The 16,839-nt window shown below is 35.4% G+C and overlaps 1 protein-coding gene across 1 annotated transcript; it reads right to left on the bottom strand.

Annotated features, from left to right (window-relative positions):
• Positions 1-955: 955 nt before the first annotated feature.
• On the bottom strand, positions 956-15,209 carry LOC120634683. The gene is made up of 13 exons (XM_039905446.1): positions 14,756-15,209; positions 14,236-14,399; positions 11,650-11,846; positions 10,673-10,784; positions 10,383-10,582; positions 9,805-10,058; positions 9,474-9,728; positions 9,071-9,215; positions 6,682-6,833; positions 5,463-5,642; positions 4,777-4,919; positions 2,581-2,799; positions 956-1,475 (listed from the first exon to the last, which is right to left on the bottom strand). The coding sequence occupies exons 1-13, from the start codon at positions 15,042-15,044 to the stop codon at positions 1,242-1,244; spliced, it is 2,544 nt and encodes an 847-aa protein (XP_039761380.1). The 5' UTR covers positions 15,045-15,209; the 3' UTR covers positions 956-1,241.
• Between the last annotated feature and the right edge of the window lie 1,630 nt (positions 15,210-16,839).

Below are 16,839 nucleotides of genomic sequence, written 5' to 3'. Positions count from 1 at the left end.
AAAAAACAAATAACAATAGAAATTATTTCTGTAATTGTAAATCTTACAGGTCTTATTTCATTCTTATCGATTAGATAAGAATCAAATAAGACGTGTTACATCAAAGTAAAATGTAGGTATTTACTACTACTTCGTTTTAGATAAAAAAAAAATCAGTCAATGTTTCACCAGGAGCACTGATTGTAAAAATGTGTACAGATTTGAGCTTTAATAAAAAGATATAAGTTTCATTTTGCTGTGATGTTACAGTTTGATATTCGAAAATGACTCCACGATTGTGATATGTACCCTACATATCATAAACTAAAGGCACTAAGGCGTCTATATCGTCTACTTTGTCTTTGCTCAGACTCCAATTAGTGTTAAAACGAGAAAAATTCATGACAGAAACATAGCTTTGTCGCGTTTTAAAGTAGGCTAAAGATCTTGGCCTAAATGTAGCGCAAGCGGTGACAAGAGCTAGTGGGTGAGGTTTCGGCTATTTTTCGTGGAGACCAAGTTCGATTCCCGGCACGCACCACTGACTTTTCGGAGCTATGTGTGTTTATAATTTAAGCAATTTAAATATCACTTGCTTTAACGGTGAAGGAAAAGATCGTGAGGATACCTGCAAGACTGAGAGTTCTCCACAAAGTTCTCAACGGCGTGTGAAGTCTACCAATCCGCACTTGGTCAGCGTGGTAGACTAAGTACGACCTAAATCCTTCTAATTCTGAGAGGAGACCCGAGCCCTGTAGTTGGCCAGCAATAAGATGATGATGCTAACTTCTCTTATAAATGAATGTAGGGACAGAGAAAGAAGAAACAACATAACAAACATAAAAGTACAGATAACATAATAAAAAATATTAAAAATGTAATGGAATGTTTCAATTGGATTTTTAAACACTCCTACTCAATCATTCATTTTTTTTTTACATTTTCTTACTGATATAAAGATTGACGAATTTACAACAATCAAAATAACTTCTAAAAGGTTGTTATATATAACAATAATGTTTTTCTTTATTTATGATGGTTCGTTTTTCTTATTATTTTTACTGTAAAGCATTTTATTGGATTATTTCAAACTAAGCATATTTTAACTATAACTCTGGAAGTGTCTCCATGTCATTCTATTTTTTCTGAGATATACCTACTCAGTACAATTTCATCTTTCGTGACGAAAACTGGCTATATAGGTATACCTCAACCTTTTTTTTTCTTTTCAATCCTATTTCTTGACGGGTTTTCTTTTTTCGTTACGTGGGAGCGCTGTCATCAGAGTGCCAACTTTTTCGCTTTTCCCTGGTCGCTTCGTCATATGTAGGTGGTGGTGGTATGTTGTCGCTTTTGGTCTTGGCCGGTTTCTGTGCTGGCGTTAAACGGTCTTCCTCGGCCTCTTCAGGTATGGAATCCCGACGTCTGTCGTATTCCGCGAGCGCTGGCTGAGATATGTTGTTCCGCTGAGTAAGCTTTGGTGCGCTATTTGCAAGCTGAGGAACACAATGAAGAAGTATAGCGGAGAGGTCAGGCAACCAAAGATCCTACGCTCACTCGCAGTTTCGCTTATTACTGCCCAAACTCATACACCCTCTTACACTACACTACTTATTGGAATATACATTAATATGTAATCTTAATAAGCTTCATCTGTACTTTCTTCTCTTCGGTCCTTTAAGGACCGCCCGTAATACGGGCGGACCTAATTTCGATGCCCGGCACCTCTAACTTTTCTCTAAGCAATTCAAATTTTACTTGCTTTAACGGTAAAGGAAAACATCGTGAGAAAACCTACATGCCTAAGAGTTCTCCATAATGCTCGAAAGGTATATGAAATCTAGCAATCAGCGAATGGACAGCGTGGTGGACTACAGCGTGGTTAAGGAGTTGACCAAAGCGATGAACCGACAAATTAGTCCATGCCACTTTCACTTATACCTAAAGTACAATGTAAGACAAATTTTGAAGCTCGGTAGGTACAAACCCCATAATCAGTGCAATAAATTAGCGTAAGCCATTTAAGATAAAAAAGACGCAAATAAGTAAGATCACGGTAGTGTTAGCACCGAGGTTTTACGTACGTATTACTTATTTGTGATGGAATTAACTCTGAAAATCCTTAACCAAATAGTAGGTTAGGTATACTCATTAAAACATTGCAAAACATTATATGAAAAGTAAATGCCTACTGCTGCGTACCTATTTCTAAACTTGATCCCAGGTCGTCGCTCTATGCTTCTAAGTGCTTGATCGAAAACGAGCGGTCAATGAACGCAGTCCTTGCTCAAACAAGGAACTTTTTATTGACAGATTAACTAATGACCAACGTTATAAGTTATATATGTTAGTTTTATCATTAGGTTACTGAAAAGTTAACACACGACGATGTACCCTGAGAATCCGTCTTCCGGAATAAAATCTCGTGTGTTGTCCCAAGTCCTGTTCACGTTTAGTAGAAGATTTTTTATTACGAAATTTTACAAAAATCCGTTCAGCTATTTTGGGATAATATTCCGAAGTTCACTTTGGATCTTATACTAGAGAAACTGAGGACTCTATCTGGTAGGGTAATAAAGGTAAGTTGGTTAGGTTAGTTACCTTGTATTGATGTGTAGGTCTGCTCTGACTGGACAGCACAGGGTTGGATATGTGTCCTTTGCCTTGTTGGTGGCTGATTTCTAGTGCTGAACGCAGCAGATCCACCTTAGATGCTGAACCCTGAGGAGTTTTGGGTGATATCTCGATATTGCTGCAGCGTCGCTGGCTGTTACTTCCGCTGCGGCTTCGGCAAAGCTCGTTGATGTCGCCTTGAGAGAGCTATCAACAAATAAATCGAGATCATGAAGCCCGAATTAAATTGGTGTTTATATTGCTAATTTCTGCCGTCATGAATATTGTTGGCAATAATTCTGTTAAACATAAAATAAATCCTAACCATGTCTAACAAAAGGTAGTGTAATAACATAGTTAGCACATTGGTTTTTTTTTTTTAATTTAACTGGAGAAGGAGCATTACTAGGCCTGTCAATTTAGTTTAACCATTAGTGCATAGAATATGTAAGACTTACTACCTCCTTAGATAAACTTACCTATAAAGCGGGGTCGAAGATCAAAACCCTTTAAACTTCAATTTTATCATATAATTACCTGAAATACTGTCTGTACCTAATAATAGATTTATCGTCCTAATAAATTATTTTATGTATTTTGTACAATCTACGAAAACTTTTCTAACAGCGCCATCTATATTCAATATGCTATACTCTGTTACACGTATTGCGAATGCCGCTTGTCAACAGATGTCATCTTTCAGATAACTATTAAAAATTAATTATGAAGTAGATTTTACCCCATCATTTCTTCCAGCCCCCAATGATGGCTATGAATGGGATACTATAATTATTATATCCTAGTACACCCCCAATAAATAGTACCATTAATACTAGATTTAGAGAAGATAATGTAATTACAATTAAAGTATAAGTTGAGTTTCGTAAATGGAACCTAACATTCATGAATTAATGATGAATGATTTACCTACTAATTTTCTCCACATTATTTCTTTAACCAGTGTATAAGAAATTAATTATATTTTATTAATTAAAGAATTATATTTTAACATAGTTACGAGAATAATGTGCTTGAACGAGCTAATACCTTGTTTTAAGTCACCAGGCGCTTTGCCAACAAAAATGTTGTACTAAAAATGTATATAGTATAGTTTAAAGAGCTTAACATTGCTTAACATAAAAACTTTAAACGATGTTAAGCACTGTGCCAGCGTGGTGGACTACGGCCTATACCCTTCTCATTGTGGGAAGACACCTGGGTGCGGGTAATCGGTTGACATGATGAACAAGTTAAAATAAAGAAATAAATAAATATACTTCGACAATACACACATCGCCATCTAGCCCCAAAGTAAACGTAGCTTGTGTTATGGGTACTAAGATGACTGATGAATATTTTTATGAATAATATACATAAATACTTATAATATACAGATAAACACCCATACACTGAAAAACAGTTATGTTCATCACACAAACATTTTCCAGTTGTGGGAATCGAACCCACGGCCTTGGACTCAGAAAGCAGAGACGCTGCCCACTGCGCCAGTCGGCTCTCTAACTAGTTGTGATGACTTAAAAATCGTATTTAAACGTGTATGGGTGTGCTTGAACATGACCTGTCTAAGACGTCTCAGTTTATTTAAGACAGACGAAACAACACAAAAACAGTCACTTTTTTTTTATTCCACTACAATTTCGCCGGTGGCTGCAATTTTACCTGGTTGTAAGTTATGACGCAGCTTCAGATTAATCTCTAAGTGGTAAAAACTGTGGAAACCAACAAGAACATTTCCAGAGAGGTTTGACGTCAGATAGACGGTTGGTTGTTGCCTCAGGTTCGATTCCTTTCTGAATTTTCTCTGTTCTGGTTTTGGACAAAGACGTGTCTCTAAGCGGTTTAGTGTTCCGTTGCGATGTGGCGTAGGAACCGATTAGGGGTACGACTACCATACCTAACAGGTTAGCCCCCTACATATTAGACTGCATCATCACTTACCAATAGGTGAGATTGCAGTCGAGGGCTAATTTGTCGAAGAAAAAAAAATATGTGCCAAAAAAAAACTAGTTTGTAAAAGACAAGCTGTGCCAGACCTATATATACAATTAAGGGCCGCAAGAAGACGTGTTGTTGATTGAAGGCTTACAATAAAAAATAAATAAAATTGAATGAGCTTAGTTAGATACTTCAAAACTGTAAACAACGTTTGAATTTTCCACTTACCCTCGCCCTTGAGCTTCTCGACAGCGAATGCAGAGAGCCAAGTGGATTGAAGCGGGTGATGATGTGAAGTCTCTCTAACGATACCATTGTCTCTGCATCCTTGCGTAATGGCTCGCCGTTCAGCTTGTCACCTTCCCCGCTTTCTGTAAACCGGATAAAAATAAGCATGGAGCCCATTGAAATTTAAATAGGCCAACTATTGTTAGGGCTTATTAACACACTTATGCATTGAACAAAATCGAACATAGGTAACAAACAAATAAACCAACAAACTTTCGCATTTAAAATTCTAATTTTATGACTCGCGAATACAAGGGAGACGAGATCAGTGGTGTGGCGGCATAAGAGAGCGTCATGCCGTTTCTCGTGACGGCATGCGGGATGCATTTTTTTCGAGTTTCGAGTTCGCCTTTAGATATTTTACATCAAAAACTTACCCGTCAAATTAATCTGTTACCCGCCAAATTGTATACCCGTATGTATATTTCTGAATTTATATTTGGTGTGCAATAAAAGTGTTCATTCATTACTTTTTTTTCCCCTACCAGATTTTTTTTATTTATTTATTTCAAACCAACACGTAAAAAGTAAGCCAAATAATACAGATAAAATCTTCGATTTCCACACTAGGATTCTCTGTGTCGTGGAAATCACAACAATTTAAGAAGTTAAAATGTGTACTGTACCAGTATCAGGGTCACAGGCATCTCGAATACCAGTCATAGCTGTTTTCCTCAGCCAAAAATAATGGAGCAGGCCATACAGCACACCGCCAAGAAAAGCGATTAACCCCATATAACGGAAAGCTTCTCTTGTACCCAAAGAAGCAATTAGGAGGCCGCCACCGAAACTACCGCTGCCTCTACCTGTAGAAAATAAGCATCATTAAATATATTACTCCTTAGCTATTCAGTGTCTCTGAAACAATGTGAGTTTTGAATGTAGACCTGTCATCATTATTAACCCGATACCAGTCTCATACAGAGCCCAGATCTCCGAGTCCCTGACTTCTAGTAGAATGCGAAGGGTTCAGGCCGTAATCCATAGAAAATGACCTGAATTCTTAACTAACGCAGAAAAACTTTTAGTGACGTAAATTTTGGCACTTCCTTGTGTCCGCGTAGCAAAATGTTGTTTTACAGTTCTTGTTGCGATTGGAGTGATCTGATCGAAACGTATCCTTTAATTTAAACCTGCAGATGTCAATGACTTAAATATAAAAATTAGTATGTATTGTATATGTAATGTTTATAATTAGCACAATTTAGGTATTGCACTATCCCGTTTCTAATATGTTTCTTCAACCAAAGGTTGTCTGGAGGAGATCGCTTCAAGCGATAAGGCCGCCTTTGTCCATATGTATATTATCTTTTTTTTTTGTTAACCTAGTTTTATATTTCTGTGCAAGAAAGACTTTTTCTTCTTCTTCTACTTGATACTCAGCATTTCTCATCCATCGGCTTCACGTCACTCTTTTTATATCATAGGTGTATCGTGCTGAAGGGCGATTCACACTCATCATATCGACCCATTACCGGCCCACTACAGGGCACAGGTCTCCTCCCACAATGAGAAGGGGTTAAGGCCGGAGTCCACCAAGCCGGCCTAGTGCGAATTGGTGGACTCCACATACATTTGAAAACATTATGTAGAACTCTCGGCATGCAGGTTTCTTCTCGAAGCAGGTGATATTTTTAAACGCACATAACTGAGAAACGCTTACTAATTTACGGTCTCCAGCCACCACCAGACTATACGGATACAAAAAGACTTTACGGCTTTAGAACACATATAACAATCATGGCCGTTCCAATTTCCATGTCATCGTCTTGTTTACGATTTGGGATATGTCTAAACATAGGGTCTCCTCGAAATCGAGGCCTCACAATTGAAATAAATTCTTACCTAAACTGAAATGCGCCATTCCAAGGACACCAATCAGAGTCGCCAACAGGTTCTTAGGAGCTAACATCGCACAGTAGGTCGCTGCTGCAACCCACATTAAATGTACAGACAACGATTCCATGGCTTCAAATGGAAAGCACCACCAGGAGTTTCTGGAATAATTTACATATAAAAAAATCTATTCCATCAATGAATGAGAAATTTCAATTACTCTACGTAACTGATATAACGAGTAAGCAGTACTAGTAATTTGCTACTGCGATACTTGGGTCGGCTTAAAAACCAACTAAACCTTCTTTCAGAGATCTATTGAAGTTTTACTAGTCATCTTTAGTGAATAAACATAAGACTCAAACTAATTACATAAATGGCTCTTAAACATCTCTCATCTCATCACTCACCTAGATCAACAAGATATTAAACATTACAGAAAATCTAATAATACCTATTCTTGAGGGTATTGTAAGACATGTTCGGTATTTTAAGGCATGTTTGATTTTCTTAGATGATTTTTTTCCTACCTCCTATAGTTTTTAATGTTATCCAGATTTTAATGAATGAACAACAATAAATATCAGAATCAATACTTTGTATGCTTAATTTTAATTATTCAAACAATAACCGATGTAGCCCTTTATTACAACTTTGATAGCTTATAATTTGGAAAACTGACACACTATGAGGTTTTGCGAATACAACTCTCGTTTCAATTGATGCCAGCAATCGATTAATACTGATATAAAAAAATGAAAGAACAGTAATTAACCCTAAAAATTAAAAACCCTTTAACCAATAACAGCAATAGAAAAAAGGGAAAATTTAATATAATTTTAATTTTATTTAATTAATGATGTACAATTATTTATTTCAAGTAGGCCGCAATATAATTCCAATTAGAAAACACAAATTAGATAACAGCAATTGATGTAATTGAAATGTGACAGTTCTGACTTAATACAAAGGGGAAGATTGTTACCAAAGTAGACCGATTAAGATTATAACGATACAGTTTTAAATCTCCAAATAATAGTTACATCTTAAGTCTCAAATGGTTATTTTATTCTTAAAATAGAAATTCCAATTTAGATACATGTGTATTTGAAGATGAGAACAACAATATAACTATTATTTATTTTTACAAGGATTATCTGTTTATAGAGAATACAGCAGTCACAAAGTTACACCGATAAAAGTGCATACCGCATGTAGTAAAGTGATCCTTATTGTAGTGATATAGTTGCCATAATGATATTAAATGAAGACGATGTATGCAGTATTGTGGAATTGGAAGTAACACCTACACTAGATCGTTGTGCTCATAAACTTGACAATGCTTTATCTTCGTAAATACTTACCTCGGCGAGTGGAATTTTAATGGAAAAGGACAAATTGACACATACCTCCGTAATACCTTACAAATGTATAATATTTCGTATTAGGTTTCTAAAATAAACTGATAGGATTGGACGTTTAGATGGAGAAAACATGATGTTTTACTCAGAACTTAAGAACTAGGTAGACCCGAAAAACTTGCAGTAAAGGAGCAAATTTTATTTTTTAATAAATTGGTATGATTGTATTATTCCTCCGAAAGACAATAAGACATATTTTTAACTGAAAAACGAATAAAAAGAGTCATGGATGATGGACTAACTTAACTTGCTAACTTTATAGTGTATAATGACAGTATTTATTTATAATGTAAACCCACTCGGGTTCTAATTTGCATCTGCATATAATTGCTGAAACTGTATGCATAAAATAGTTTGCACTGTGATTAACAGATCACAGGTTATGACAATTAATACCGTCATTCGTTATCTGATAAGCATACCATTGTTTTGTCATAACTATTTGGTATTCTCCAGACTGATATATGTAAATATTCCTACTATGACTAAACTGATTCTAATAATAATAACAATTCTGTTTATTTTACTTATGTTCATTATTATTATTAAGTCTAAATAAATATCCCAAGGATGTTTTAGGAATACGTTATTGGAAATATATGAGACTTTCAATCTTCACAATCTACCCACCGGTAGCCTTTGATGAGAGTGGCATTTTTAATTGGTAATGAAAATGTCCTAGATTGGGTAAAAGGGACGTATTGAGGGTCAATCATCAACAGTGGTCGCACCAAAACGGCTATAGAAGTTCAATATAAAATTATACGAGTAGTACTCATAATCTTCACTAAACCATAAACGCGAAACTGTTCTTGTTTGTTTCATTATCTTTTCTTCTATGTTAAAAATCAAGTTTATTGGTTATAAACTTGATTTTTAACGGCTAACGTAAGAGTTAATTTAAAAGTCGGAGAGTATACTTTTTTTTTCCACGGGTGAAGTATTAAGTCATTACTTTTATAAATGCTAAGACTTACTCTATAAAAGAATAACCAACGAGCCTCGCAGCATGAGAGAAGAAGGCGACAATGATCACGTTGACGTGACCAATCCGAGATGTGATTGCGTCTGCGCCGTAGAGAAACGGGATGCTGCTTAACGTGCCCACGGTCACGGTTATTCCTGGATATTTGCACTTGAGTTAATAGACATTGTATTAGCCTGATATAATAATTGTTTAACAAGCCCTTGTAACTGGATTTTTCATTGAGCGTACTCAAGTTTTTAAGAATTCTTTCATAACGTATTGTTATTATATTTGTTTGAAGTACATCAACAATATAAAGAAATCAATGTAAATAATTGATAAAGAATCAAACTAACTATCTATCAATAGCACGGAAATAAACAATATTTAATAACGTAATCAAAAATTCTTACCTAGCAAAAAATTAGGTGCCCCTAATTCCTTCAAGTACAAAAATAAATAAGATTCGATAAAGCCCCAAAAGTTTCCCAGAGCAAAAAGAAAGAATATAAAAATAATAATGTGAGGCATTTTTATAATATTCACTAAGTCGTGTAATAAATTATCAGCTGGCAGTTTAGCTCCAAGGGGCATTACAGCAACAGTAATTGCTGATATCAGAAGTAAGGCGTCATACGTATAAAAAGCTGCTGAATAGTCCGTGTAGCCTGCAACAAACCGACGTAAATATTAACAACTGCTTATTGACACTGAAGATAACGATTACAAAATGCTACTACATACCGACTTGTTTACTCCTCATATCTATAAGCATGCCTGTGATAGGAGAAAAAATGGCCATCCCAATGCTAGAAAATAGCCTTTCTCTGCCAAAGTCCCCTCCATACTTTTGTATCATAGTTAAGGCTATGGGATCCATAATCGTTACGCCAGCTGATAACATAATAGTCCCCATGAAGCGTAAAAAGAAATAAATGTAGAATGTTTTATCATCACTTTCCTTGTAATCTGGCGGGCATATGTCTGGGCCTCCTTTTCTGCAATTTATTAATTGATGAATTAAACGAAGTTCAAAATCAAATGTTAGTTAAGAAAAATAGAGGTATTCGGAATAACGTAACCTTCTCAATACGTAAAATTGTAACGTCACACCATACGCACATTGAGTGTAAGTTATATGCTTGGATCATTAAATATTGATATAATGTAGTAAGGATTTTTTTTTCTGTCGAAAGCAGAATTTCTGCTATCTTGTCTTATTCAAGTTTTAATGTGCCAGATTTATGAGCGCTACATGTAGTTTGCGCACTCAGAAAGTCTACAGTAAAATATTCTATAGTAACAACATCAATGGAGGTTACCTAAAATCACACTTTTGAACCATACAGTCAGCTGATAAGGATTCCAGTCGTTGTTGCGAGAGTTTCGTCATATTATGCAGCATGACGAGACCACCACATCTTAGATCTTCGTTATCAAGAGCCGTAATATTTACACCTTGAGCAAGCAATAATTTCTCGCCAAACCTTGATCTGAAATCTGTTACCGTATCATTGTCATCCTGTAATAGAAAAATCCTTGTGATATAAAGGTTTAACATAAATATATAATTTTAAAAAGTACACAAATCTTTCATTATAAAAATACGTACCCTTTCCATTTCAATACCAAGTTGTTCTTTTGGTTCACCTAAATCATCATGCACTTCTATTAAAAAGAATGCTGCGTCGTTAAATTCCTCATCGTCAGTCATATTTAAGTAACTGCAAAATAATTTTATCCCATTATTAATGTAACAGAAATAAAACATACATAAACATAGATAAAGCCTCTATTGCTTTATATGTTTAAGTAAAAGAAGGCGGAGACTCGAGCTCTTAAAAATACCAAAACATCTTTAAAGGTTTATTGAATCAATCGGGGATCTGTATATTGGATTGAGGACCAGAGATTAAAGAGTTGGTTGAATTAAATGGAAAGCTAGTTAGAAAAAGTGAAAAAGAAATATTTCAGAAAAACTACATATATTAAAAGTATATACTAGACTCTATTTAATGACTGTTCTGTTTTATTTGGTTTACCAAACTTGTTATCTTTATACCGAATTCGTAAGCTTAGAAGACTAACTCGAAGCAATAAGAATGTATTTGTAGATTTATCATATGTTTACAAGAATATTAAAAAGTTTATTCCAATGTTAACTGACGTAATAATACGAGAAAACGACTTCAATATACTATTACTATATACATATACAACTAATGGATAAAAAATAATCTATCTCACAGTTTCAGATACTAGCGCATTCAAACAAAAAACAATCTTATCTTTCTTGTTGAATTCTATCTCCCAATTCCAAAAAATATCATCAGATCAAACTATTCTGATAGACCGTACGGTTCGTCAACGAATTAACTATACATTGGGTGCATCGATTTGATTGATTCTCTCACCTATTGAAACCAGCTTCGCTGTTGTTAAACACTTATATAGCATATCTAAATATCATAAATTCAAGCAATCCAATCCATTGATTTGCGAATACTAATGTAAACTTAAGTTTTTTTATACATCGATCAAATTATATTTCTCGAAAGTCGTTTAAGTAATGTTATGTTTATACGAAACCTGGCGTTGGTAAGACGTGGTGGATGAAATTTGTGCTCTATATGAAAGTCTAGATCATCTTTATCGTCAGCTGGATCAACCTCAGGACGTTCAGTTGGTCTGGATAACATGCAATGGTCAATGCATCGATCCAGAACAAAATCGACCTGCTCATCTTCGTCAGGGCATTCTCTGCTAGGGCAGGGACTCCACCATATCTACGATATAAGAATTTAATTACGCACGAGTATTTCGTCCAATTTGAAACAATTAAATATGGTTAATATGTGGTTTTTAATTTATGTTTGATAATTATGATTTTTTGATAAATGTTTTTAAAATATGAATTAATGCAATTATGGTTTCTAATTAGGTTGTAAATAGTTGAAAAATGAACCAAATTGATAGGTTCTATAATGGTCACCCATTTACGCAGTCAAGTCACTTATTTTTCTCCTGTCAAAAATGTTCTAAATATTTTTTTAGATTAGTCTACACCTTATTAGCTACCCATTTATTAACCCCCGACATAAAAACGACGGGGTGTTATATGTTTGACGCGTCTGTTATTTATATAGTATATTCTAAAATATTAAAATAAGATACATAAGTTAATTAGAGCATATTGATGGATAAAGATTAGTTAATGACAACGTATGTCGGTTAAGAAGACAACGGAGCCTTTGGCGTCTTTGTTTTAAACGTGATATCCAAATTCCGAATTCGAAGTTGCGAACGAAAGTCCGAATCAAACTACTATGTGCGTTGCCACTATGTGCTCATGTTCCAAACAATAAAGATCTAAAGATCTTTTATAATATAACAACATCTAAGATTAATATAACAACATAAATCGATATATGTTGTTTGAACGCCACTTTGGAAAACTCACGATCTTCAATAAGTATGTTACTAGTCCATATCTGTTATGTTGCATAAATTAAGCTTTTTAGCTTTATTATCTTAAGTAGCTTGGAGTTGTTGTATAACGACTGGCTAATCTGACCTGAGGCCGGATGAGGTCGATTTGCTCAAATTCTAGAGGACAGGAGCAAAGTTAGTAGCTGCGTAACGACAATTCCGTGACTTTGAAATAATATACAACGTTTTTACACAGCGATAATTTCGCTGTGCATCGTTGTAGCAATGTACGTAGTTACGTATTGTATCGATACACGATAATGGTGACAATCGGGTTTTTCACAACTGTTTTAACTCAACCGGTTCGACAGGTCTGAAAATAGTACTATCCTTTTATACAGACTAAGGTCAAAAGGATGATACTAATTTTAGACCTATCTATTTAGTTTAAAACAATATAAATATATGTTTGTTTATAACATAATTGGCCTCTGTGGTGCCAGTTCTGTTGCTCATATCTAAACTAAACAATATTTACAGGTCTAAAAATAGCGCTATAAGGGGATACAGCGTGGAAAGGTGGCTTGGTTTAGACAATTTGTGTAGGTACATCCGAGTCTAATATGAAATAACACAATAAATACTTACTCAAACATTTAATTCAAATTCAAAAATTCTTTGTTAATGTTACTATTACAGGCACTTATGGAACGTTTATATATGATTGTGATAACTACTTTCGCCAACATAAACCTAATGCTACGAAGATTCCAAACGCGCCCTGCTCTAAGAAGAACCCACAACAAAGTTAGCAGACTAATTTTTACTTTCACTATCTCACAATTTTTAATATTTAGCTATGAAGTAACAGCAATTCATACCCAAGCTTATTTAACGTTTCAGTTATCCTTAATATCATAGCAGGATTTTTCTACAGGCTTACGTTTTAAATAAACTTTGAACTTATTTTTTCGGTAATTTTATATCAAATAATATAAAATTTAATGAACTACTACTAATGATTTTATCTAGCCTAGTGAATCATAAAGAGTCCATTCTTGTTGTTTCGTTGTATTTCAATGGACATACTCGTATATTAAATTTTCAGGTTCATTTAAATAGAATTTAGAGTTTAAGACCTAGGTCGTCTTTTATGCTGATAACGAAAAGCGACATGCTGGGACCTCCACTTTTAAGACTACAGAACTTACGATTGCACCAGGAAGGTTCATCAAAGAATTTGTACTGGTTTAAAAAATATGAAACGATGAATGTACAGATGTAAGAATAATTGGTACTCGATTACGCAAAAATGGCAGCACGCTTTTAATTGAAATTAATTGCAAATAAAGATGATGACTTTTTAAAACCGGATATAATTTTTAACCTAAACTCTGGGGTTCGGCCCGCTGTGGATCGATGCTACCATCGATCCACAGCGGGCAGTATGTATGTATTTTAATAATGATAATTACTTATTTTAGACAAATACGTACATAATATAACATTAGACATAAAATATTAATTATAAATAGAGAAATATTACTATTCTGATGTAAACTCGTGTAAACACACAAGGGAGCGATGGGATGACGGCTTATGAGAGCGTCATGCAGTTAAAGCAGGTTAAGCGTCAGTGCCATGAAGGCATTGAGGTTAATTTTACTGTCAAGACACACCAATGGGTGTTTAACAATAAAACTATCTACGCGTATCAGGAAACGCTAATAATAACGAAATCATTACCTCGACGCTTCTTTTAATCGGATGGCGCATAACATAGGCAGATGGCATTACTCCAGGAGTTTCTTGATGTGGAATCAGCAGCAGGGAATGATGAAATGCTGCGTTTAAGATAAGAGCCGTGATAACTACAGGCTTATACTCCCCGAAGCGATCAACTAAAAATCCTATAAACAACAGTTGTTTCAGTACTGAGGAAAAAGAGTTGGACGCCACTGGATGCCTAGCAAATGTGAAATATCAAACTTGACAGCAGCTTCTAATTAATATAACAAACATTGTTTGAAAATAACCTAAAAATTAAAATTAATTTATTATTTTTCTTATTACTAAAATTATAATAATAAATATAAAAGGCGCAAAAAGAGCATGACGGCATAAGGCAGTATCACACTACAACATCTTGATTTTCGTGATGGCGCACGAGTTGGGTTTACTTCCAAGGTGTTCTACATGTATCACAACAAAAGCTGTCATCCCAATAAATAAAATTAATAATACCTTTAATAAATTAATGCCTTACCTGTTATAGGTGGACTCAAAAATGTAGTGAAAGGTAAAGCTAAATACACAAATGAAATTTCAGGCACTGTAAGTCCTATACTTTGCATATGAATCGTCAAATACGGTAATAGAGATGCGGTGGCACCGTACATCACAAATAGAGTCACTTTTAACATAACAAGATTCGGATTGATCCTTAACCAAACCACCATCCTGCGGAGACATCCTGGGGGGTCTTCGCTGTCGTCGTCCATAACGTTGTCTTCGTCGGTGCACTTTTTCGTGATATCGTCTAACGATCTCGCCATTTCCCATTCACGACTATTCACATTTTCATTACTGGGTTTCAGTGTTAGTGCTCTAGATATATCTTATCGACTGACGCTCGGAACGGCAGAGGTTGTCTGTACGACGATTATTTATTTAAGGATTAGGTACACGTCTTACGTCGGTGGTCGCGGGAAGCCAGGAGGGTCCCGTGCTCCCGAGCGACTGCGAAGCGGACGTCGCGGGACGCCAATTTTCAAATAATAGCAAATTATCCTCGTTTAAGAAGTGTCACGGCGATTGGTGGGGATGGCTAAATCGACTGATGATCCGGAGACCTTGCAGATAATAGCTGAGGTCGGGGCGCTTCTGGTTTGATCTTAGTTTAGTTCTCGAGATGAAGCTCATCGTGAAATAGCCCTCGAGGTCCTTGCTGCTCTTTATCGTAAGTTTCAATTATATCATTCTAATTATTTATCAATAATATACCCATACATCAACGCACCAGTTCATGCAAGCCGCTACACAGGCGTTTATATAGGTTTTATTATTAATTCGGACTGTCCTTTTTTAGAAGTTATTTTCCATCCCTCAGGAACAGAACCTATTTTTTTCAGGAAGAAAGGTCCCTATTTTGCATCTCCGACAACGTTGTTTAACCGAAGCGTTTCAGGATTATCGGTTTAGAAGTAAAGGCGTAAAGTCGTAATCAAATCAAAGTTGTAGTAAGTTAGTTAGGATTAGGTATTTCTACAATAAAATGTTTTGTTTTTACAATAAAATTTAATGGTATTTGACATGCTTGATTATGAATTATTGTAAATCCATGTCGAGAAAAAGATAAAGATGTAGATAACGACAATCAGGAAATAAATAATACTCGTTTAGGTATTCCGTGAAAAAATTGTCTAAACTGCCAAACTTCAGAACTTGACATTTCTCTTCCATGATTGTGAAAATAATCATCATTAACCTCAGCTGGTCACAGGCTTCCTCTCTAATACGGAATTAAAGGTGGGACTAGAGGCACCCTAAAGCCACTGTAGCAAAAAATACTTTAAAGACCTTCAAAAATCGTCTCGTTATATCAATTTTCCTTCATAGCTCCGTCAAATCCTGCACAACAATTCTTTCTTAATCTTTTGCTGCAACTAGTACAGTGCTAGCAACGTTTCTTTGACGACCTCCCTGAAAGTAACGGGTTCCGCGGCAGGGATAGTTTTGGAATGTTATTATTTGGGATGTTTCTCTGGTCTGATCTTGTGGGATATTGCTAGTTATTAACAAAGACGTGCCGCCATAAACGATCGAGCATTCTGGTACGACACCGTGTAGAAACCTGCTTGGTACATCTGCCATACCGCATAACAGACTAGCCCGCGGTAGCGGGCCATCCATCATTATTTACGACCTTGTGAGATTTCAAGCGGGCTAAAAGATGGTGTTTACCCCCATTTTTGGTTCCCGTTAACTGCTCGAATTAAAACTTATTCTGGAATAGGTATTCTCTAATTGCTGTAGAAGTTTCGAGAATATAAAGTTCGAAGCTTGTATTGATAATTAACAGGGAAGTGACCGCCATTAATTCTTTAATTATAAAATTTCATTAAAACCTTTACGGATAAACTTACCCCTTTATCAATAAACTGGCTGTAACATCAGAATATGCAGTGTTTTGTCGCACTCCAACTAACAGTATCTTTCAATCTGTCAGAACGAGACAACACTGGGTTACATTTCCAATGCTACACGACATTTATTACAAAAGTTTATCTAGGTGACCTATAATCTTGAAATTCGGCAGTAAGTAGACCGTGCCACACAAGTTAAGTAAAA

This window comes from Pararge aegeria, chromosome 2 (genome assembly GCF_905163445.1).
Source record: "Pararge aegeria chromosome 2, ilParAegt1.1, whole genome shotgun sequence".
In the NCBI taxonomy this organism is placed as follows: Eukaryota; Metazoa; Arthropoda; class Insecta; order Lepidoptera; family Nymphalidae; genus Pararge; species Pararge aegeria.
The sequence above is the reverse complement of the archived record's forward strand: the minus strand, read 5'-3'. Positions and strand labels throughout refer to the sequence as shown.